The sequence below is a fragment of the Siniperca chuatsi genome, linkage group LG1 (genome assembly GCF_020085105.1).
Source record: "Siniperca chuatsi isolate FFG_IHB_CAS linkage group LG1, ASM2008510v1, whole genome shotgun sequence".
In the NCBI taxonomy this organism is placed as follows: domain Eukaryota; kingdom Metazoa; phylum Chordata; class Actinopteri; order Centrarchiformes; family Sinipercidae; genus Siniperca; species Siniperca chuatsi.
This window is the reverse complement of record NC_058042.1, coordinates 17,047,651-17,072,706: the sequence shown is the minus strand read 5'-3', so window position 1 is coordinate 17,072,706 and position 25,056 is coordinate 17,047,651. Positions and strand designations below refer to the sequence as shown.

Below are 25,056 nucleotides of genomic sequence, written 5' to 3'. Positions count from 1 at the left end.
TGCGTAACAAATTAAAGGAAAAAACGACGAAAAAGTGTCTTAGTATGATGTTCGGCCATCACAAGCCTCCAGAACAGCTTCAATGCTCCTTGCATAGATTTCATGGATTCTCCAAATCTCTGTGACTCTGATGAACACCATTGTTCCAAAATGTATTCCCTTATTTGGTGCTTTGATGATGGTGGTGGTATGGTGCAATGCATCAGTTCAAAATCTCCCATAGCTGTTTAATTGGTTTGAGATCTGGTGACTGTGAAGACCATAGCATATGTTTCACATCATTTTCATGCTCATCTCCTCACATCTCATCACCTTGTTCCCTGTATGGAAGCATCTGCATTTGTTAGGTTTCTCCACTCATTTATTCAGTTTTCCTCTTTAATTTGCCACCTGTCTATAGTAAATATATACTATAACACAAATTTTGGGAAATTTTTCTGTTTAGAACATGAGCCATCTAGTCCACAACAGACAGTATAATTGAACAGCTGAAATGTTGCTGATTGCATGTAGCTACATTTAGAGTATATTCTTGTTTGAGGAAATGTCTGGATCTCTTCCAGTCCATGATGCCCATCTGTAGCACTAGCAAAGCCAGCAAAAGCCTCCTGTTTGCTCTTTTAAATAACAAGGGAGTGGGATGTTATATAAAAAAAGATTTAATGTCCATGAGTCTCACTAGCACAGCAGTCAGAAGGAGTGGGGTTAAAGAGAAAACTGTCAACAAGTAAGGGTTGACAGACAGGGAAAAGAACTGACCGTTTTGAAGTCTCTGAAGGGCACGAACTGCACAATGTCCCTGAGGACCGGCTCGCCCTTTGGTGAGCGTAGGACTCCATCATCTCCATCCAAAATCTGCATGTCTGTGAAGTCTGCATTGCCCACACCAACAATGATTATGGAGAGAGGTTGGTAGGAGGCCCGTACAATAGCTTCACGCGTGTCTGCCATGTCTGTCACTACACCATCCGTGAGGATGAGCAGGATGTGGTATCGCTGGAAGAAGATAAGAGCTTTCAGTGTGAATTAATCCATGTTAACATTAACCCATTTTAACAACAACGTTGTTATAAGCAAGGACACCTCTCAGTGCATGTTGTGCTCTAAAGTAGGCCTTTCATGCTGTCTTAGATAATTTTACAGGCTCCACTAAGTAGATATGTTTATGTGTGCATGGCACTTTGTTAAAGTGTAACACAGAAAACAAGGGGATCAAGAACAGATAAAAAAAGGAGCATAATTAAAACAAAAGACAGAGCAACTACATCACAAACTACAGCATCTTATGTTTGTGCATGCATACATGTGTGAAATTAATTTCATGTGTCTACTGAACAGTTTAATATGAGCAGTACAGTACAAGAATATTAACATGGCACAATATATTGTAATTATTTTTGATGGTCCCATGACCATGGTCCCATGAGTAGTGGTTAGTTTGTTAGTACCCTGACTGTATTTATGTGTTTCAGAATGTCCTGAATGTGTGTATTTTTAATGTGTGCCCTGAAAGCCTAATTGTTAACTTCAGCTCATTTACTGATCAAAGAAGGACTGATATTGAGGAGTAAATAATAACATGAAGGTCAACACTATTACAGGAGTGTAATAGTTTAGAACACAATGTTCGTGCTGCCGGTGGGTAATTTGAGATGGTAAATAGATAAAAAAAACTAGTGCTTTTTCTCCCAGATATTAAGGAAAGATAAGGAGCACAGTAACTCTAATTAGCCACTTTTGTTAAATCACATTTTAACTGCAGTTCATGAGGTAATTTCTAACACAAAAGAGGGTTGGTATGATGATATGGAAATATGAATATTAAAAAATACACCATCAATAGGGCACTGTATGGCTTCAATCCATAATTTAAAGAATACTAACTTGTTTTATAATGGGCCCTTTCTTCTTTTGTGCCTTAGGGCACCATTACTATAAACAGTGGGGTGAACCAGAGGCTACTCACTCTGGGAACTCAGTGGGAGGCACAACAACAAAAGCCTGTATTACATCCATAAATTTTCTTAATAGAGTATAAAGGGACACTCACAGAAGCATCTTTAATGTTGCCGTCTCCTGCTGCCAGCTTGGCTATCCTGTTAATGATGGGAGAAACATTGGTTGGGCCATACAATTGGATCTTAGGAAGGCAGTTCTGGTATGCCTCAACCACTCCTTGGATCTCTGATTAAAGAGAGCACAGAGCAAAATGAAGGAAACATCAGTACAGTTATCTACACTTGTCAGTAAACAAGCGACTGTAAACTAAAAGGTACAGTCAGATGAATCATTCACTGCAGCCTAGCAAAGAAGTATAAGTGGTCTGAATATGTTTTCTGCCTCACACAAGTTAAATCCTCAGAAAGAAGCAAAGTTTTAGATTTCAGCTTATTCATGTGTATTTTAACAACTAATCAATAATGAAATCCATAAAGACAATTAAACATGAGCATTACTATGACTGACTTTTCAGCAAGTACAAAACTAGAGAAAGATGCACACAGAAATGCTCACAAAAATCGGTACAGAGGAGTTAGTTTTCTTCGTTACTGTTGGATCTTGAATGAATGAATATAATCTGTCATACATTCGTTTACCTGACATTTGTAATATGGAGCCTGCTGAGCAATATTGATATATTAGCAGCTGTGTTGCCAGATAACAGATGTTAATTCTAGTATTATCAGCATAGAGATGCACTTTTCAGGGAAACTGGTGTACTGTACAAAGCCTTTCTTTACCTTCACATTCATCATCCTCTGGGTTGAAATTAATGGCAAAGTCATGAGACACCTGTGGATGGGGAAAGAGGAAATTGTGAAACACTGCTAATATGGTGCTTTGGAGGCTTTGTGCTCTGCCATGTTTTTTTATGATTTCCATGTTGTATCAGAAATGGCTCCCATGTTTGGAATCTGTACAGGTGTGGTATTGCCGACTACAATTCTGTTAAGAAGAAGTTATTTTATAATAATGTCAAGTTGAAACAACCAAGAGCTCAGCAGAAGCAAGGGAACCATAAGGACCAAATCTGAAACTGGGAAACAAAAGTTACAGGCAGCTTTTTAGTGTGAGTTTGACAGTAAGGAATCATTTCTGATGACATCCACAACAGGACTACTGACCACATCAAATGATACTGGGAGTCAGTTCGCCACCAGGAATATTAATTAGTAAGACAGTAAGTTTTTTATATTACAAAATAAATAAATTGAATAAACATCTTGAGCATTAACCACATTTTTGCTTTGGGTGTATTTGCAGTGACCACAACAAATTTTAAAGCTACATGGTTAAGTAAGATATATTTATATCAGTAGTGACTTAATGGCTAATACACTGGTTCAGCAGATGTTTAGTTTTGCATGTACATTAATAAAGACAGGGAAAGTATGTCAAGTGAAAAAATATTTTATCAGGAACTGATAGCAAAGATGTGTTGACTGAATTGAGGGTTTTGCATATAATTTAGGATTAGAAATAATAAAAAAAAATCTATATCAACCATTGGATAAAAGTAACTCATTTGTCTTTACAGTGAGACTTTGTTATGTGATGTACTGCTTTGTGTATACTACATTCTGAAGGGTCTGCTTGTGTTAATATCCTGAATCATCACTTCATTACACGATACAGTAATGAGCATATAGCATACACTATATGCTTAATATCTGGTTTCTGAAAAGAGATTGCAACCCCTCTTCTTCTATCTGGTCTATTCTTGCCATCCAAACGTCAGATTAACTTTGTTTATCTCAAAGCTGTTTAATTGGCAGAAATGAAATCCCCTTCTTGATACCTCCTCTCACAAGAAACCGTTTTTTCCACAAGCACCAACTGTCAGCCAGATCAGTGACAACTGACTCCTCTCCAGCTGGCTACTTTTTTTAAAATAATTTTTGTCTTTAATGTGATTAACAGCCTGAATTCAGTCACCATACAGATAGATATGAGGAGCCCTAGAGAAAATAATCATACAGCCCACCATTTAGATTTTGCATTGGGCCACTGCAAGAGAAGGGATCTTGTTCTGCATCTCATTTAACAAGTCTGTTTCACAGCAGACCTTTTGACATGGCATAGCAGGAAACGCACAGGTGTAACTAATTACATTAATAATGGTTGTATTCCATTTAGGTGTTGCAGTTATAAAGCTCTGGTATTGTGTAGGCTGGTTCACTGGTGTGGCTTATAGGGACACTGAAATGGAATGGAGCATTGTTAAGCATCAGTAATATTATTAGTTACACCTGTGCTTTTCCTGTTCATTCAATATTACAATCTTATTTTTTAGCTTTGCCTGTTTGACCAAGTGCATAAAAAATCTCTAAGGGTCAGCACCAGTGCAAAAACAAAACTCCTTAAATGTAAAGTTTTAAAGTCCCTGAAAAAATTATGTCTCAGTCGTCAAAAGGGGTGAACACAAAATTTTCTTCTGGGATTCTGGGTTCATCTGGGAAAAGGTGATTCTTCGGAGCACTAATCAGGATTTAGCTAAATGTAAATCTAAATCTGATCACAGTTGTGGGGTTGTTTGCTTATGTTGGCAGGCCACTGTCAATCAAATACGATCGAACCACACTTATGCAGTCCTGATGAAGCAGGTTTAACTGAGTTTTTGAGTGTTAAGGTGTTCGCACCAGTAGTTAAATTCATTTGGTCCAGACTAAGGGAATGATACATTGTTGCCTGTCAGGTCTGGTCCAGTTTGTGTTCAGATTGGTGTTTTACAAATGAACCAAGAGGTGTAAGCAGTTATACAAACTGACAGGTAACTCATTCATTGAGAGTTTTAGTGAGTTTTCGGTGACTGATAGCAGGTCATGTTGCACTTTAATGGTTCTTATGTGTTTATTTATGTCCTCTGGTGTCACAAAGCGTTCACAAAGAAATAACTGATTAAGAGCATTACTAGTATTTGTCTACAAATGGACCACATTTGATGAATAATGACAAACAGGTAGACAGGACAAAAAAGAGGCGTCTTGTGCATCGGTATTATGAGGGGGTTTCTGTGGGATTGCTGTCACACTTTTTAATGTACTGCCAAAGTACACAGAGTAGGACTGTCAGATTGATCAGGGAAAAGTCTTGCACTCACATGCTGACCCGCATACATATTACCATGGTTACCAAAGGATTTGCATAAATACATACATTGCTTCCTGAACCAGCAACAAACAAACCATACTAAACGTGCAAACGCAGCAGAATCCGTTTTAACCAAACAAGTAAGGTGTAAGGTGTGAAAGCACCCTTAAACTCTTAATAAATAATACGTAGGAATGCTCTTTTATAAACTTTAGCTTTGACTGGTGCAAATTTAGTCACGCAAATCTAAAGTTATGGAGAAATACTTAAGATTTGAAACCAAGTTTTCAGAGGCTTTAAATTAACAAAACACAACAGGCCATATTCATTGCAATGAAATGTAAGGCTTCCAGTTTATTCACACTATCAGCTCACTATCCGATGCATCCTTGGCTGGCAAATGAACATCTTTATATATATTTGTCTTCTAATCACACTTAGTATGCATTATGCATAATTGAGGATACAAGAGTGCACAACAACACATACTGAGAAAGAGCCTCGGTCCGTCAAACTTGCACACAGGTTTAGCCTATGAGTTCATAGATGGAGTTCATGATTAGTCTAATGACCTAATTAGTATTCACCTGCACCACAAACCACAATGTGGCAACAGCATGCAGTAAAATAAATCTGACTCATGCAAGGCAGTCACTGTCATGGTAAATTCAGAAATTAATGAGTTTGTATTTACTGAGCCACAAATCTTTACATGATTTTTTTTTTTGGGGGGGGGCTTTTTAGCCTTTATGTGATAGCTGAAGATAGACAGGAAAGGGGGAAAGGGGATGACAAATCACCAAGAAATGCTCTCAAACTCATGAATTCTTCTGTAAATTGAGCACTACATGGTTTACATGGTCATAGGAACATGTTACTTTTGCAAGACAAGTTGATATTTGAAGGCAAGGGTCTTATGTTATAAAAACAAATTCAGTAATTAGTTTTAAATGTGAAATTTTGAAAGAATGACAAATTGTGTCATGAAATCGGTAATCAACTCGCTTAATGAAGTCCCAAGGGTAGTGGAAAATACCAGGATTCGATAAGAGCACATGAATATACAAAATACTGTTCATGAAGTAAAAACAGGGAGAGCAAGATACAAACAGAGATACTCACCTCATAATTTGGAGGGATTCTGGCACCAAACCCCAAAGCTGAAAATCTTTTGTCACTGAAAACGATAAGCAAATTAATCAGTGATATATTTCAGTTACTGCAATTTAATCTGGGATAGCATCTGACAGCGATCTGAAAAATATTGATGGCTTATCCATCTGTTCACGTTTCCAAGGGCAAAGCCCCTGCTTGTTTGCATTTCATAAATGTTAAAAGCTTGAATTAGAATTTGAAATCTGCCCCACGGTCCCTGCAGCCAGCGTTTGCACCTGTTCAAAGAGCTTCTCACAGTCTTTATCCTCTCCATTTTTCACCATTTAGCTGGGCAGATATTACTGTAAGAGGCTCTGCTATTCTGGATTGTGTGCTCCTTGACAAAGGCCAAGGTGCACAGTTTTGTATAAATAACAAGACAAAGGCTACGTCTGAAACCAGTCCCTATTTACCAGATATTGCATTCATTTCAAAAAGCTGAACAGTGGTCAACTCATGTCAACGTGATGAAGAGTAAAGTGTAAAGTGATGAAGGATCTACCAACAGCAACTCAAAGTAAAATGGATAGAACGGTGTTAATTTTATGCCTATCAAAAGACAATAGCTCATGTGATAATTTTCCTCTTAAGAGAAGGTGCAGAACCGCTGTCACACCTGTGTAGAGAGAGCGTTAAAGTAAGACCCGACCCTGTAGTCCACACCTTCCCGGGTGTTGACAACAACAAATTGACGTAGGAGGGAGGGTCTATCAAAAGACACTGTTAAGTTGCATTATGGGAAGTGTAGTATATTGTTTTAATCATTCTGTTTATTTAGCCTGTCTCTTGCAAGTCCCCTAACTTTATGAAGTGTCATAACAAATTCCTGGAGTACCCCTTTCATGCCATATCGTTTAAGGACATACTGTATGCTAAAAACACATTAATCAGACAACACTTTGTGTTTACTGTAATACAGTAGAATTTGTGGCATTTAGGATAAGCAGCAGAGCTGTCATAGTTTGTTTTCAGTCACATCAATGTTTGTTTGCCTATACAGACAGCTTTGTCCAATGGCTGCCTCCCTTATCAGAACATTGACTGTACATGTATTCGTGACTGACAAAACAAACCCAAATTCTCCAGCCCAGTGCAATCACAAATAACATCACCAGCTCAACAGAATCTTAGTTTGGGGCACAAACATTTGAAATGATGTGTTTAATTCATTTACTCTGGACATGGTGTGGGTGCATCAAAGGGTTCACAGCAAAGTTTACAGTGTTAATAAGTATTGATTTATTTGGTGTGTTGACAAGTGTTGATTGGAGAGTTGTTTGTCCACTCATAGAGCTAATGTGGCTTTGAGGCAGCTTTTCAGAGCTATCAGAAGTGTTTAATTAACTGATGGGTGTGGACTTATATAAACACTGGCAGAGTGATGATTTTTACACTCTCTAAGTGAGCAACAAGCTCTTAACTGTGAACTCTTTACAGAAGCAACTTCACTTTGGCAAGTTTTAGCTGTTCTACTATAATAATCAGTAGTTGTGGTAATTGCTGTTGTTGTAGCAGCATTGGTAATATACTAACACCGAAACAGATAAAACAAAATGTATAATATTATAACATTATCAATATTCAATATTATAATATAATATTATCAATATTATTATTATTATTGCTCCTCTTCAAGGAACTTGGAGGAGGAAAAGGATCATGTGTGTCTTTTCCATAACCTTGCAGTATTATATTTACAGTGGCTGCAAATTGTAACAGCAACAGCCGGTAGGCTTTGGAGAATTTGAGCTCAGTTAGAAAGACATCACTGAATATGATACATGGGCCATTTTGAGTACATATTTGGTTATAATCATTATCCTTTGTTCCAAGAAAAAAAAAAGATGAACATGAATGAGTCCAATGTTTATTCTCTGTAATGCAACCGCTCCACATGCCCTGGCTAATGTGCTGTACTGTATCCAGATATAAACACACTCCAGTAACAATATTCCAAACAAATTATTAGATTTCAGTGCTCAATAGGTTCTGCGACAGCATAAAAAGATTTCTTTGCTCTAAACTCACTTTCAACATTTGTATGTTTTCAACTCACTTTTTATCCATTTTTATCAAAATAACTCCCATCCACTGAATACAGGCCTTACTTCCACTATCGTGACAAATTATGTTTTTTGGTATTATATTGGTTTTACCAGCTTTACCAATGTAGAGAAAGATTTTTAATGAAAATATTTTAATAGGGAAGGAGTTATTCATGCTCAGCCATACTTTTAGAACTTTGCCCTTGAAGACTTAATGAATTGATTTGTATTCGCAATTTACAAATGTCTTAAGAGATCATCAAACTCCAGGTGTAGAGATATGATAGCACCTTTAGCCCAGACAAGAAGACAGAGAAGACTACTGACAAGTAATTTTAATTATATGAATTTTGCTGTGAAGTGCATGGTGGTCCTTGTTTTCTCACTTTGTCTGCACACGTGAAGAGCCATGGGGAGATGTGCCCTGTATAATAGCCCTTTCAGCAAGGTAAACAAGCCTCAGCCCACACAGACAAATGCTAGTCACTCCAGCTCCATAATGCACTCCTCTGCAAGGACTCTAAAATCCCACACCACCTATATTCACTACAGGCTAAAAGGTTTGCTAGCCCACGTTTTTCACCTCAACAACAATTCCATTTTAAGAGGGAAGGGCTGCCTACACTTGCAGTCGCTGTTCGCCCAGAGGCATGTTTCCATGTATGATGCTCTTGTGTATCTATGTAAACACAAAAATTATAACACTACAAGGCTGAGCTGCTAATTTTCAGGCATGTTTTCAGTGTCTCCAGTGCTATCTCTTGGATGCTATAATTAGCCAGACAGTGCTACCCTGATATTCAATAGGAGGATCTGCATAAATCAGCAGTCAGTGTTAATCCTCATCTGGCTTAGTTTCGACAGATGAGAGGGTCTTTCTCTGAATCATATCATAAAATTTATAATAATTTCCCATTAATTAGCAGGTACCCGAAAGCCTGCCTGTAATAACTAATAGTGTTTTGCACATTTGTAGATTGTTTAGCATTTGTTCTCAATTAGACAATCAGTCATTGTAAAAACAAAAATGTGTGTGACTGATGCCAAAACCTGATAACTATATCAGCCAGTATTTACATTTACAAGGAGTTCTCATGTAAAAATATAACTTGTTCATATAGCTTCAGTGTCTTTAATGATTCCTCAAACAGGCTTCATGCTGCAACTTCTCTGTCTTTACATCTGATTCTACGTCACGCTGTTATTTCTCCAGCCATTATTAGGCCTCCTACTTCTTTTTGAAGTGCCTGCTAACCTGGTGTTAGCCCCTATCTCTGCATGTGTTCGACTGTAGTTCAGGGTAATGAGCCTATGCAAGCTTAGAAGTAGGACCAATAGCTGCAGCAGATGCTGAGAGGAAACTGTATCATTGAGTTATCCACAGGAGAAAGCACATTCAGCCACCACTGTGAGCAAAGAGACTGTGAAGTACATGCAAAACAGTTACCACTGTCCTTACAAACAGCACAGACTTATGCAAAAATGTGTGCGTGTGTGTGTACTTGTACTTGCTACATAGTGATAACTGAAACAGGACATTTTTGGAACGTGAGGACATTTTGGCCGGTCCTCACAACTTCAAAGGGCTGTTTGAAAGTTAAGACTTGGTTTTAAGGGTTGGGTTAGAATTAGGTTAAGTTTGGGTTAGGGTTAGGCATTTAGTTGTGATGGTTAAGGTCAGGGTAAGGGGCTAGGGAATGTTAATGACGGTCCTCACAAAGATAGAATTACAAGGGTGTGTGTGTGTGTGTGTGTGTGTGTACATCTTAACCACTAGGCCACCAGGACGTCCAACTTCCTACTTTTTAATACTAGTGTTGCTGACGTAATGTAGAGGACAATAAAGATTTATCTTTATATCTATATCCTAAAATGTTTTTAATCTTGCAATATCAAGAAGTCCTTTAAAAGCTTCCTGTAACTGTAACTTGGTCTAGATTCCCGCCAAAAACAAATTACTTGATCTTTACTTGAAATTCCTAACTTTCCACCAGATTTCTTTGAAATCACTTAAAAAGGAAAAAATATTCCCTCATCCAAAAATGCATTTCGAGGCTCTTCTTATTTCTTTGTTTATTTTCAACCATCCACTTGAGTACCTTGTACTTTCTATGCCACACCCCACCCATGGATAAGGGCATATTTTTTCCTCTTTAAAATGATTTAGTTTCCCCTCAAAGAGCACCAGTAGTTGTAGGAGACCTGTTTGTATTTGTATTCTTTTTCTTTGGAATCTGTTCAAGGTATTTGACATATGCTGCAAACTAACAGACATGCAAAGAGACAAATCGGACCAATTTGCAATGTGTGTCTGAATGGAGCGTGGGTGTGGGGAGAGAGCTTGAGCAGGTAAGTCATGCAAGATTGAAAAATTACATTACTTAGTGATGATGTGACATGAAATTGAAGTTACATAAAACTAGGATATCTGTTTGTTGATCATAATAACATGCATTTCCTCAGTAGTGCCATATAGAAAACAAAAGAAAAAGAAAGAGGGAAGGACAGAGAAATATAGAGGTATTTATAATTGTGATGACAGGTAACAGGTAATCTATTATCAAAACAAGTAATTTTGATCACAGTCAAAAGGAAACTCACTGCATTATATGCAGTATACTATTTATATACTATAATACAAGATGCATTTCTCAACCTAGTTTAATATTCACTTTTGTTGTGTTATTTGCAAAAATAAAGATCAATATGTGAGAGAAGTGGTGTTTGTAGAATTATTTTCGTTCCAAACTGTACACTTGACTGAGTTAGAAATAAATTAACAAATTGCTTAGAAATCTCTGCCAAAAAGCTGTCAGTAACAAAACTGATGTCTGTGCAGGATGTAAATGCCTGTGGTTGACATAAAGGTCAAAATGTCATCTGTGTAACAGATAGTTAAAAGCTGGAAATTTATGGATACTTTGAAAAAATGGCTAGTCAATAAGGAACCATAAAGGGAGTGTGTCCAGAATATTGTGTCAGTGTCCTTGACTGCTGCTACCAAGCACCATCTTCAGCCCCAGATTAGCCTCATGCATAAGTAATGCCAGTAGAGGCCAAATTTGTTTGCTCTAATTTTGTACAAACACTATCTCATGCATTACTTAGCCACGGGTTTAACACAGATTCAAACCGACTTACCAATGTGAACACGAAGTGGACAATAAACAAGACTGAAATTGTGCTGCAAGTAACCGGCTGCTTTTTTGACAATGCGAGGCTTGTAAACTCAACTATTAGAGAAAATTCAAAATGCAAAATACATTTCAGTGAAGAAATGAATCAGGGATGGAGGAGCAGGCGGTCAATAGTTCAGCTCCATCAGCTCTATAACAAACTGGTGAACAGAAATTTAATAACCTGCAGGATTGTCTCTTGCCATTCTGTTTCAGTACCCCATGATTTCCATTACAATCCTTTTGCTGTGGTTCAGATGGAGTGGCTCGTTTCAGTGTGAGAGATCCCACCAAAATGGCATGCGAAGAGCACTCCGCAGCTCTATTTCACAACAGGAAACAATGACAATCCCTGTAGGCACCAAGAAGCCTTGTCTGAGAAACAAAAGACTGACAAACCTATCATAGTCTTGACAGATCTCCCCCACTGCTATCAGAGCCTTCAGGTACTCGTTGGGCTGGTACGGGTTGATGTAGTGCAATGAGCAGCTGTTCCTGGGGTCTCCATTGGAGGCTGTGAAGTCAATGGCAACCTGGTAGAAGGAGAAAGTGTGCTAAATGAACAATATGACAGAATCAATTAAGTTTTTCTTTCGCTACTTAACTTTTATTTGGCTGCTCATATCACAAGTCATTCTGTGTGAGTGTGCCTGCAACGTGCCTAATGGCACTATAAATGATCTGATCAGAGGTAAGAATTTGCACTATTTACACCCACATAGACTGAAGCAGCTACAGCTCCCATACACTGTAGATTCAAGCAGCCAGTTATTTCAACAAGAAGGAACTGCATCTACCACAGCAGTCCTCATGTTTAATATTCATTGCTTCAATAATCCAGCTAGAGAGTGAAAGGTAGCATTACAGAGGGTAGACCAAAGGGCAAGAGTTGAAGGCAGCTTGAATTTATTCAAGCTGCCCACAACAGGAAAACTGTGTACACGGACAAAAACACCACACCAATCCTTGAAACATCCCCTATGTTTCAAGCATAAAAAAATCTTTAAATACTGTCAGTAGTGGAAGAAGTATTCAGATCCTTTACTTAAGTAAAAGTACTAATACCACACTGTAAAAATACTCCATTACAAGCAAAAGTCCTATATTGAAAATGTTACTTAAGTAAAAGTATGTAAGTATAATCAGGAAAATGTACTTAAAGCATTAAAAGTAAAGGTACTCAATGTAGCAAAATGCGCCTGTGTTATATTAGTATATATTATATCATTAGACTATTATTACTCATGCATTAATGTAATAACAGGATTTTACTGTTCTAGTTGGTTGAGGTGGAGCTCATTTTTATCTATTTTATATAGGACTGCAACCAATGATTATTTTCATTATGGATTCATCTGCTGATTATTTTCTCGATTAATAGTTTGATTGTTCAGTTTGTAAAAAATCAGAAAATAGGGAGAAATGCTGTCACAATGACCCAGAGCCCAAAGTGACACCTTTACAATGCTTATTTTGTCCAACCAATAGTCCAAACCTCAAAATTATTTAAAAATAAATTAAATTATGAAAATAATTAAAAAGGAAAGCAGCAAATCTTCACATTTGTGAAGCTGGAGCCATGAAATGTTTTTGCATGAAAAATGACTGAAAAGATTATCAAAATTGTTGCTAATTAATTTTCTGTCAATCAACCAATCGTTTCAGCTCTACTTTCATATGTTTTGTGCAAAAATCTTAATCTGTAAAGTAATTAGTAACTAAAGCTGTCATATAAATATAGTGGAGTTAATTACAATATTTCTCTCTGAAGTGTAGTGCAGTAGAAGTGAAGCACCTCAAATTTGTACTTACGTACAGTACTTGAGTAAATGTGTCCACCACTGAATACTGTGTAATGTTTCACATTTGGAAGATGTAGCATTCGCTGCATATTGCATGCTAATGGGCCACCAAAGAAAAGTCATACCAAAGTCTGTTTATGTATAATCAATATGATCTTTAATTAATCAGTAATATGCAGAGAATTTGACAGTATTAAGTAATTTAGACAACTAGGGCCAGTGCAGTTAAAATCTCAATGACAGTGAAGCGTCACTAAACACAGACTGCTCAGTTTACCGTAAAGTGAATCTGGCATCCTCCCATGATGTAATCTAAGAAGGAGTACACTCTGTGGAGCTGCAAGAAAAAAAAAGAATATTTCTCCAAGGCAAATCCTCAGAAGGGATAAATATTCAGCTATGTTGTCAGAAGCATCTGCTCACTAAAATCAAATCAACTCAACAAATCTGTTGACTGTAAAGGGTAAAAAAAATGTTGTGATATATCTATCTCATTCAAAGCAGTGGAAACTAAAAATGCTCTTGGCGTAAACAGTTGTGACATTTTCTCATTTAGATGTACAGTGAGAGAAACTAGATTGTTTCAGTTCATACATGCAAGCAAGTGTTTATCACTAAAATTAATTCATATTGATCCTGTTTCATACAACAAGAAACTCCTGGGTCCAATTTTATGTGAATATTAAATTATTACATTTTTATTCATGTAAAAATAAAAAGAAGAAAACACTGATTGGTTCAGCTTCTTTCAATGTTGACTATTCTGTTAACATGTTATATTTCTGCAGCAGATTCCTACCTTAAGGTCACTGAGGATGACAACTCCTGAATTTTTATAGTTTCTCTTCTTCTGTTTGTACTTGGGATTCACACAATCCCACGTCACCTTAAAACAAGCGAGTTGAAGACAAAGAACAGGAGCAGCAACTTATGGCATTTTGAACATTGGCGATATATCTTAAGTACCATGACATTTGTTAAATCTATCAGCAGAGTAAAATGAGAGGCACATTGGAAATGGATGAAACCGTTACACAGCTGTCTCTCCTCCGCTCTGCTCCACCTCTCCGTTCACTGACCTTATTTCCACTGGAAATTTTCTGCATTTCCCTGAAAGTGGCGTAGAACTCGCCAATGAAGTCGTGCTTCCCCCTGGAGTCATAATCCCACACTAGGCACTGTGGCACACACAACATTTCTCTCTCTTGGTTTGGCTGTACATACAGTATTCATACAATATTTATTCACTTATCCCTCAAATATTCAGTAAACTTCTTTTATTCAATTTCCTTTAAGTAATACATTTTCATTATTTGACCCTGTTTTCTGATTCCAGCTGATTCGTACAGTTTCTGAGTCACTGACCGTTTTTACAGGTGTGTACACTACCTTGAGCTTCCGCTCCTCATCACAGCTGCACAGGGATATGAGAGACACTTTGAAAGGCTCCCACACAGGATTCAGATTGTTTTTAATCACCTGTTAGAGTAGGAACACGTTACATGTGAAGCAAAGTGACAGAAACAGCTGTTGAAAATAAAGAGGGAATATGATGTTTTCACCTCAGTTCTGTGCACAAGCTGTTCGGTTTCATCATCATTGATTCGGTATATTTCCAAAAATGGGTCTGACTTGCTGAAGAGATCCTGCAGAGAAAACAGAATATCAGAACTAGTGGCCCACTGACTCTTAATGCTGGGACTGCAGGACGCTGTAACAATTGATCCATAAGAGCGATTTGAAAGTCTAATTGATTAAGCATTTCTTCTGGTAACATAGGGTCAAATTTTGTCCTAAAATTGTTCTAGTTTTCTAGTCTTCTTTGCTAGCTTTATTTATTCAGGAAGTCTCATTGAGATCAACATCTATTAAACAAGAGACACATGAGAACAGATGACATACATACAACATCACATTTAACACTGAGGGTTTGATTTAATTTGATTTACAGTATTATTCATGACGCTTATGAGTCAGATATTTTTTACCAATATTTACCATGGGGCTGTGATGAACTTCACACAGGCAAATTACAGAAAAGCATCACCACTAAAAATTCAGTGTTTGAGTTATTTCAATATGTGTCTTGGGTTGTTCGGATGGTTTGTATGAAAGGAAGCTGAAATTTATTCAAATGGCTGTTGACACGGATTTATCATTGCTGATTGCAGAGGCAGAGATAATTGTCTCTGTGATTAAAGGTCAGGGAGAAGCAGGCAAAAAATTTACAGCACAGCATGGTGTCTCTTTTGGAGGAGACATCATCAATGTGGAGAAAAAAGAGGGTGTTTGTAACGTGTTGGTCAGAGGAGAATTTGAGAATATTTTCCATCTTACAACTCATGCCATTTGCTAGTTATTACAATTTCTTCACTTAATCACTGATCTTTTTCTTGAGCCAATAGCCTTACTGACCTGCTATTTCCTCCCATACAGCCTTCCTCGCAGTTCTGACATATCTTTATTGGTTTCTTCAACCACTCCATTACTTCCCATGAGCAAAATGCATCTAAAATAACTCAGCATTGAGTTGTTATCAACGTCATGCATTCAAATGAACTCAATGGTGTCCATTTACATCATCAGTGTTAGTAAATACCCTGCTAAATTGAAAACATGCGTCAGATTTTGCATCCTTACGGGTATTTTGCAGTAGCCCTAAATCATCCCCTGAGTCTAAAGTACAGGCGTCTGAGAGCAGAGCAACACTGATTATTTAAGTCAATTGATTCTTCAGGGACAAAACAAATGATTATTATCTTTGTGTGTGTGTGTGTGTGTGTGTGTGTGTGTGTGTGTGTGTGTGTGTGTGTGTGTGTGTGTGCATGCGTGCGTATGTGTGTGTGACTGTGGTGGTTGGGTGAGGGGGTTTTGTATACACCAAATGAGACAGTTAATTCTGCATTTCCCGCCACATTAGCCAGATACATCTCCTGAGGGACAGGAGCAAAAAGAGCTGTAGCATCATCTCTTTGTTGTCATGGCAACTGCTAGCCAGTGACATCAGCAGCACGGCCTGATCAGATGCACTTGTCAAAATTGAATCCCAGGCTAACAATGAGAGTAACGTTAATCATTACCAATTGCCACAATCTATGATATATCATCATTAATCCTCCTGTTCACCAACGTTTAAACTGTGATCCTTCAATATTTACAGCAGGTTGAGAGGTGATACAGCTGACAAGCAGCTAATTAGAAACAGTTTGCTGCTTCAGTCATTATCTGTTGTCTATGTTAGATAAATTGTTACACCCAAATGGTCTGTTGCAGCTAATTTTCATTGTTAAGAAAATTTATAGGAGCATATAATACACCTGATGGCCAATAAAATCACATCTTCATGGGAACTATAAAATCATAATATTAAACAGGTTTGTGGTATGACAGGAGTTTAAAAGATACTTTGTCTGACCTGTTGACATCCACCATTTGCCTTTTATACAATATCTTTGTTTACATGAATTAACCAGTTGAAGCTGCACTATTCAATATTTTCATCATAACAGTGGATCAATGAATCAAGAATAGATTGCTGGATTGTCTGTTGGATGTGTAAATAGGCTGCTGTTTGCTAACCAGTTTGGGCCAGTTAATTGAAAAATGTAACCTTACTAAATGCAGCAAAAGTAATTAGTAACGTTACTCATTACTTTATTTTCGTTCCTCAGCCTAGCACCATCTGTGCCTTTTAAACAACTTCAAAGCCTCCACATGTTACATCTTGTGTGTGTTCAACACATGTAGAAAAATAAAATGAGAAGTTGAGTTTTAACAAACCTATAGTTTGGAAGTATTTACTGACTATCCACAGCTAGTTTGATGTTAGCTCCACTGACTGCATGAAGTCCTCACAGTGGAGCTGCAGGGTTCACACATCCTCCATCTCTGTACAAAGTAGCTGATTCCTGAATGTAGCCTTACCAGTGACGATAGCAAGACAGTAGATATGACACAACATGTACATAAGATAACTTTAAGGAGTTATCTTATGCTTCAGCTACTTTCTTTGCCCTCAAGTGGCCAAAAAAAAAAATCAGTTCTTGCTGCTTTAACAGTAAATATCTGCATTTGTTCTATCCCATCCCAGTCTGAGTATAGCAGCTTGCTTCTAATACAAGAAATGTAAATTCTAACCCTGCATGAGTGATAGCACACACTGTTCACACCCATGTTTGTCACTGACAGAAATGACAGACCCTGAGCTTTCCCAGTTTATTCTGACCACGTTATATTTGCAATCATCCACCTAAAGATGGGCTATTTTTCTAACTAGAATGAAATGTGAAATGTGAATGAAACGTGCATGTAAACAAAGTCAGTGTCAGTATCATTTGTTCAGTGTTTTTAGATATTTGGCAAGAACCAAAACTTGCAAGTTTTCATTCCAAGAAAACCCTGTACCAAATAAGCTGCTGCAATGTTTGTTCAGAGTGAAAATCTAAATACTTTTGTGTCTCAGTGGCACATGATTACACAGCATTGCTCTACAGTGATACGCCCACAGCTGTAACATCCAAAACGCAACAGTGATTTATTTGAATGTGCAGAAATCTCAGTGGCAATCACGTCAGTTTAAACAAACCCAGTGGGTGGATTCTCCAGAATTTCAGCAGAAACTCAATACTTCCAGTAGCACACTGGATACATGAAACAAATATCACATGCAGGGGAAGATGCACTTTGTAGCAAAAAGTCATTTCCCTTGTGTAAGGGTCAGGTTCAATTTCAGAGTAGCTGTAAATAGCGCACTGCAATTTAAAAAATAAATGCACATGCTGTAGAAATTGTGAATTTTTCTGCCAATACCACAGGGAATCAAGGGCAACCTATGAGTATGAGCCTGCTCCCAAGAACATGGTGCAACTTCAGATCATCAGAGTTGTAATTGAATGTAACCTCCCGCTGCCTTTTTGATGGAAATATGCCTTCAGCAAAGTTTGACAGTGTGAGATGTGAGAGCAGGAGTAGCTAAGGTCAGTGATATCCAGCTTAAAGTGGAACCATATGAATTCAACAAGCGATAACACACATTTCACATGTGATGGTATGTGCTGTCATGTCATTTACATGTGAGACTAGTATGTTGACAAATGACTATTGTACCTTTACATTATGTCAATACAAAGAGGTGTTATTATCACTTTTTTCTCTCCCTGTAACATGAAGTTATATACTGATTTATGATGAAATTGAAAAATAATCCCTTACGTGTGCATATCTTCAAGGCCAGTGATGTATTGTGGGTACTTTCTGAGGTTGCACTACAGTATTATGATTATTATATTACTACTATCCCTGTCTAGTGTTATTAAATCACATCTAACAAAACACCAACCATATTGGCATTTCCATCAAAGCTGTGTGCTCTACTCACCTTATCATCAAGCTTCTTGGCACAGAAGGAGAGCTCCACATACCCGTTGTTGCCAGAAATTTCCTCAGCGTGCACCTGAAAGGAAATAAGATTTGTATTGCATTGAAACTCCACACTAGAAATATAATTTTTTGACAAATGATATTTGGTTGCAGATTCAGCCTCTAGAAAATTGAGGTGGATATTATCTGCCAACATTTTAAACAAACTGCTTTACTTACAGTATATCCGCACAAGTGACCTTTTTTTATTTCTAAAATGTCCATGGGCATTATAATGGCTCACACTCCAACTTTTCACACAAAGGTAACTGGGACCTTCCTTAACACAAATATTTATACTTCATGTATTCTAATTCAAGATGGAGATTTATCACAGGCCTTCTTGCCTTGAAAATAACACTGTCAGTGAATATTTATACACCATTTTTCCTTTCCATTAAAAAAGTAACTTTTACTTTTGTAGCGGTTGCACTGTGGTGAGCTGAAGTGGCTTTTACTTAACACAGGATTGCTGACCATTAAAACTAGAGAGCAGAGAGCTCCATTAGCTGCAAACTAATGGGCTCCCACTGTTATAGGTTATCGTCAACTTGAACAATTAACTTTTTATGGATGGAAAAGTTACCACATACTGTACAGTGCAACAGTGAAGTTTTGGAACAGCTGGCTGTCTGACTGGCTGCCTTTTTTTGTTTGTTTATATTTGTGTGTTAGTTAAAAAGAAAAAGTTCAGGATTGTCATTTTTAAAAATCACCAAGCACCCTCTTCTGCTCCTACTAGGCTGTCTTGCCCACTCCCAGAACACAGAAGTTTGCTCTCTCTCCATTCCTCTATTTGAAACTGACAGAAACTTAACATCAAACTGCCAGAACTGCAGCTGTAGAGTACGCACAGCCAGGGCTTGACAAGGCTTGACAGTGATGATTGGCAAAGTAGGAAACTTGTGCTTTTTATCAGACAGCTTGTCCTGACAGGTACTAAGTGCAGGGGAAAACCTTTATCAAAGGTGTGGGCAGAAGTTGTGTGTGTGTGTGTGTGTGTGTGTGCGCGCGCACATGCGCGCGTGTGTGTGTCCCTCTCTGTGTGTGCTCTTGTATTTCTATCCTTGTTGGGACCCATTTGAGGTTTAGACCTTGAGAGTGAGCACATTCCTTAACATCAGGATTAGGTTTTGCCTATGTTTAGGATATGGGTTGGGATTAGGCATGTAGTTGTTATGGTTAAGGTTAGGCTTAATGCAGAGCAGCTACATTTACCTCAAACTAAGTTGTTAAAGCACCAAGTGTTCAGTCAAATTGGTAACTTTACCTAGTATTACAGTTGGCAGCACATTTTGTCTGTGCATACGTTGTGTATCTACATGAACATGCAGACGGATTACAAAAAGTAAATCCTGGACATTAAAATGTCTCAGAAAGCCAAATAATGTAACAGACGCATACATTTAGTAAGAAGCTAAGTTTATAATTGTGCAATAAATCATAGTGCAATAATATGGAGTCAGATCAGTCTCATTAATAATAAATTCACACAGAAGGATTCACAAATATATAAATGACTCTCTCCACATAAATATTTTTCATTGCACACAAAATTATTATTGTGTATAAATATAAAACAAATCCACATATAAAAAGGTTCACAAATGTATTTCTGATGCCCACACAAATATTTATTGTTATAAATATAATAATAGATGTAATAAAAAATCCACAAATATATGTATTTTAAAGTATTTGCAATTTTCATCAAAAACATATTTGGATGTTGTTACATTTATATACAAACTGTTAAACCTGGATTTATTAACTGCTTGTCATTTATGAACTTCACTGCATTTGTGTGTGGGTTTTTGGAGACTCCCCTGACATTGCTCGACTCACAAATGCATTTTTTTCAACAGGGAAGTTTGTAGCCAATCAGATGGCTCCTTCCTTTTTAGTCAACTGTTTCAGGGTCCTGTCTAGATGGTAACCCTGGATTTGCGGAAACTCTCGCGAGATTTAGTTTTAGGCAACAGGTTTTTTAGGAAAATGCACAATGAAGAAACAACATGTACAAATCTCGTGAGAGTTTTGCAAATCCAGGGTTACCATCTAGACACAACCCTGTTCCAGGCGCCTGCTAACGCTAACGCTAGCCTAGCTATGATGCTAACTACCGTTCATAATACATCAATGTCAGCACTATGAACTAGACAGGCTCAGAAGGAGAGGCTTTTATTTCCCTGTTGACGGATGGTTAAATATCATAATACAAATGTTCATTATTAAATTAACTTATTATACCAATGTTTTAATTTGTTTCATATATGTTAAAGGAGGCAAGAGTTGTTTTTGACAGTTAACTGTCTAATGATAATAATAATAGTGGTTATTGTTTATCCATATAGCACTTATTGATATTGCAATTTTTATAGATCGATGCGTGACCCCAAACTAATTCAAAGATTCCAGGGCTAAGCCCCAGATCTCCACTATCCCTAGAACCGCCCCTGGCTAAGGTTATGGTAAGGGCTTAGGAAATGCATTATGTTACTAGGAGTCCTCACAAGTATACAAGTACACATATATGTGTTTCCTACCTCTTGTAATTTCATGTAACCCTTTTGTTAACCCTAGGGGTTAATTTCAATGCTGTGTTGAATAAGAAAAACCTGGGTTCCCGGCAGTTGAATGGGGAATTTGGCCGGTGCTTCTTTTCTTTAAATTAAAACAGATGTAATTTAGCTTCTCTCCTGTACCAATAATTACACAATAAAATTAAAGTAGGAAAAACACTTATTTATATTTTTCTTAGAAATTTGTAACTGTGTTAAATGAATTAACTATCTAAAAGATCAATGAAATGCCAGATAACAAATTTAGGAAAAAGGAATAGCAATGATTTTTTTTTTTTTTTCACTAATAAAATGACTTTGTTTTGTTTCAAAGAAAGCACTAAATGACGGAACAAATAATTAAGTTGTATAGAGAATAGCAAATAACAGAAATTATTTTACCCAAAAATCTGTGAATAATTTGTTTTCCAGCAAATAAAAATTTATACAACCTCTCAGAATTCTTTTTTTCAGATACTTAGTTTCTTAAACCTGTATTCTTAAATTTTAACCTCAAACTAAAATATGAGATAAAATGTCTAACCCTTGATTAAGTTAAACACTTCAAAAATAATAAAACAATACCAAAATCACGTTCTTTCAAGATCTTTCACACACTTCCAAAGGAAAAGAAAAACACTGAGATTATGTTTAAAATTTTGGCATGAGTCAGTAACACAGTCAAAAATGTACGCGTACTTTAACGTTGGGGCCCAGTCCGTTGGTGCACATATAAAGCTGAAGAGTTCTGTGCGATCTCTCTCACAGTCAACAAGTCTCAATAAATGAACTCACCCACGTCCATCCGATGATAATGACGAGGCAATGTTGGAATCACTCACGACACAAACTCACTTTCTCCAGTCCCGTTCAATCCACACAAAACAAAGTCCAGTCAAGATGCATCCAGTGATGAAATGCAAGAGGTGTCCGGTCCCAAACAAATTTAGAACGAGTTCACAACGAACTTCTTCACATCAGTCACTGTTTGCAAATGTAAATGTCTCTAGCTGATAAGAAATCAGCACACACGGAGTTCTCAAACAATCGCGAATAGACTAACAGGAAAAATAAATCACTTTAAGCAGTAAAGCAAAATAAAATGTTTCCTATAAACGTTTTCCTTTCCACTTTGGGCCTTACATTACAGATAATATAACTGGTCTCCAAAATGACGACATATCTCACGCGATCGAGTCACATGCAGCTGCTTCTCTCCATGTGCGATGCTCCTCTTCTCCTTCTTCCGCACGTAACTCATGTCATGATGCAACAACAACAATCTCAACATTCATTGGCCAGCAACAAAACACTTGTATTAAACACACTTTCTCACTGGTCATGAACAAAAACAAAAAAATACATAGTTGCATCATATTTTGAAATAAAAAAACAAAATACATTTTAATTTGTTGTGTTATTTTTACTACTAACTATATTCAACACAATACACATTTTAGGGGTCCCTACACACTCCCCCCACCAAAAGTCCAGTATGCCCCCATGCTGGTCATAGAAACAACAACTCCATCTAAGGAGTGACTATTGGTTTAAACACAGGGCTAAGACTAATTGGCATAAGTGTGGGCTTATTGTTACACACATTGCATAATGCATCTGTATTACACCACCAAGCATGTGAACTGTTATATGCACTAGAAGCATACAAAGTATTTGTAGCGGTTGCAGTGACACTACAATATTTGGACGAAACAGATTCAGTATGTGGCACTCCCAGTGTATCATATGTGAAACGTGTGTTAGGCTTTTTCTCCCTACTTGATCTGCGTACTACTGGAGGTACCATATCTGACTGAACTTTAGTACCTTCACCAGTAGCATCAACAGTTTCAACACCAGTTTCATGCTGAACATCAGAAGCTTCAATTTGACATGGAACTATCATTGCTTCTAATTCACCTTGAGAATCACCAAGCTTGGGGTTTTCTACATCTTGCACAGGAATTTCACTCTGAATCTCCTCTGCCCTTGGAGAAGGAATGTCTACCACATCCTCACCATAAAACTCAAACTCAGACTCTGAATCGGAAGAACTAAAATCTTTAGGCAAGGAATCAACTACAAGAGGTGAGTTTGCTGATTCAGAGGTTTTCTGTTTCTCCTTTGCTCTCCGACGCCTCAAAGCTCTAGGTGATGGAGTAGGTCTAATGTCTACTTGGGGTTGTAGCCTGAGTGCCTGTCCTAAAGGCAGGATATGATTCGATGCAGGACTTTGACTGGCCCCTTACCATCAACAGGCCTCAAGCGATACACAGGAATACCAGAGAATTGACTCTCCACTACATAGCGATTAGCACTCCACCTGTCTGCAAGCTTTTGTTTTCCCTTTAGGCCAAGGTTTCGAATCAAAACTCTGTCTCCAGCATTCAGACTATGATAACGGACTTTCTGGTCGTACCTCTCTTTGTTACTCTGATTCATCTTTTCTGCAGTAGCCTCAGCTAACTGATAAGCTGACTGTAATTCCTGTTTCATTTTGGTCACATACTTCAAATATGACTCAGGTGAAGTGTTGTCAGGGGAAACACCAAAACATACATCAACAGGTAATCGGGCATCCCTGCCGAACATGAGAAAGTAGGGTGAGAAACCAGTGGCCTCATTGACAGTACAATTATATCCATGCACGAGATGCGCTATGTGCTGACTCCACTTGCATTTCTGGCTAGGCTCAAGGGTACCCAGCATGTCCAACAAGGTCCTGTTGAATCTCTCCGGCTGAGGATCACCTTGTGGATGATAAGGGGAAGTCCTTGACTTCTTTACACCTAGCATTGTCAACATATCAGCCACCAACTGGCTCTCAAAATCCCTGTCCTGGTCCGAGTGTATTCGAGTTGGAAGGCCATAATGGATGAAATACTTTTCCCATAGAGTCTTTGCCACAGTAGGAGCTTTTTGGTCCCTAGTGGGAAAAGCTTGAGCATAACGCATGTAATGGTCAGTGACCACCAATACATTACACACATTGCGAGAATCTGCTTCGATGGTAAGAAAATCAATGCATACAAGATCCATAGGACCTGAACTCTGCATGTGGGACAATGGAGCGGCTCTTTGAGGCAACGTTTTCCTCTTTATGCAGCGGTCACACGTTTTACAGTAGGCCTCTACATCACACTTCATGCATGGCCAATAAAATTGGTCATGAACCAGACTGTAAGAATTATCAAAGCCTAGATGTCCTATCTCGTCATGCAAAGATTTCAGCACCATACTGTGGTACTGTTTGGGAAGCACAAGCTGTCGGTTCACTCGTTGGTCACTTGTTTTAATTGTTCTATACAGCAACCCATTATCTACTGACAACTTCTCCCACTCTCGTTTCAGCAGCTTCATCTCTGGGCTGTTGTGATGGACAGTACCTGCAGGTTTCTTATGACAGACAGCTTCCCACACCTCTCCCAAGAATACATCCTTCCTTTGAGCAGCTTGAAGCTCACTTGGACTAAGTTCAGGTAAGTGGTCTCCAATGGCAGGATAATTTCTCTCTGAAGGGGAAAGGCTTCGACTGATGAAAGCAACTGGGCGGAGCCCTTCATCATGCTCCTGATACAGCACCCCTCCAAGTCCATCCATGCTTGCGTCCACATGCAAGATGTAGGGCTTTTGTGCATCAGCAAAGGCTAACACTGGAGCTTGAGTCAGGCAGTTCTTGAGTGTTTGAAAAGCAGCATCACAATGAGCTGTCCATCGGGAGCCAAAAGGTTCAGAGGATTTGTAGCACGGCTTTGCACCATTAACAGGTGAGTTGCTGTCTTTCTTCTTCTTAGTGGATGAATACCCC

The 25,056-nt window shown here is 38.0% G+C and overlaps 1 protein-coding gene across 3 annotated transcripts in view; it reads right to left on the bottom strand.

Annotated features, from left to right (window-relative positions):
- Nucleotides 1-25,056, bottom strand: part of cpne7 (copine VII) — a 43,105-nt gene that overhangs the window by 4,558 nt on the left and 13,491 nt on the right. For all 3 annotated transcript variants that reach the window (XM_044200248.1, XM_044200256.1, XM_044200240.1), the window contains 11 exons: nt 18,647-18,721; nt 14,832-14,915; nt 14,659-14,748; nt 14,349-14,447; nt 14,069-14,155; nt 13,547-13,606; nt 11,867-12,000; nt 6,214-6,268; nt 2,742-2,793; nt 2,051-2,184; nt 760-996 (listed from right to left, as the gene is read on the bottom strand). In XM_044200248.1, the coding sequence (XP_044056183.1) occupies nt 760-996; nt 2,051-2,184; nt 2,742-2,793; nt 6,214-6,268; nt 11,867-12,000; nt 13,547-13,606; nt 14,069-14,155; nt 14,349-14,447; nt 14,659-14,748; nt 14,832-14,915; nt 18,647-18,721 (1,107 nt within the window). The remainder of the gene's footprint in view (nt 1-759; nt 997-2,050; nt 2,185-2,741; nt 2,794-6,213; nt 6,269-11,866; nt 12,001-13,546; nt 13,607-14,068; nt 14,156-14,348; nt 14,448-14,658; nt 14,749-14,831; nt 14,916-18,646; nt 18,722-25,056) is intronic.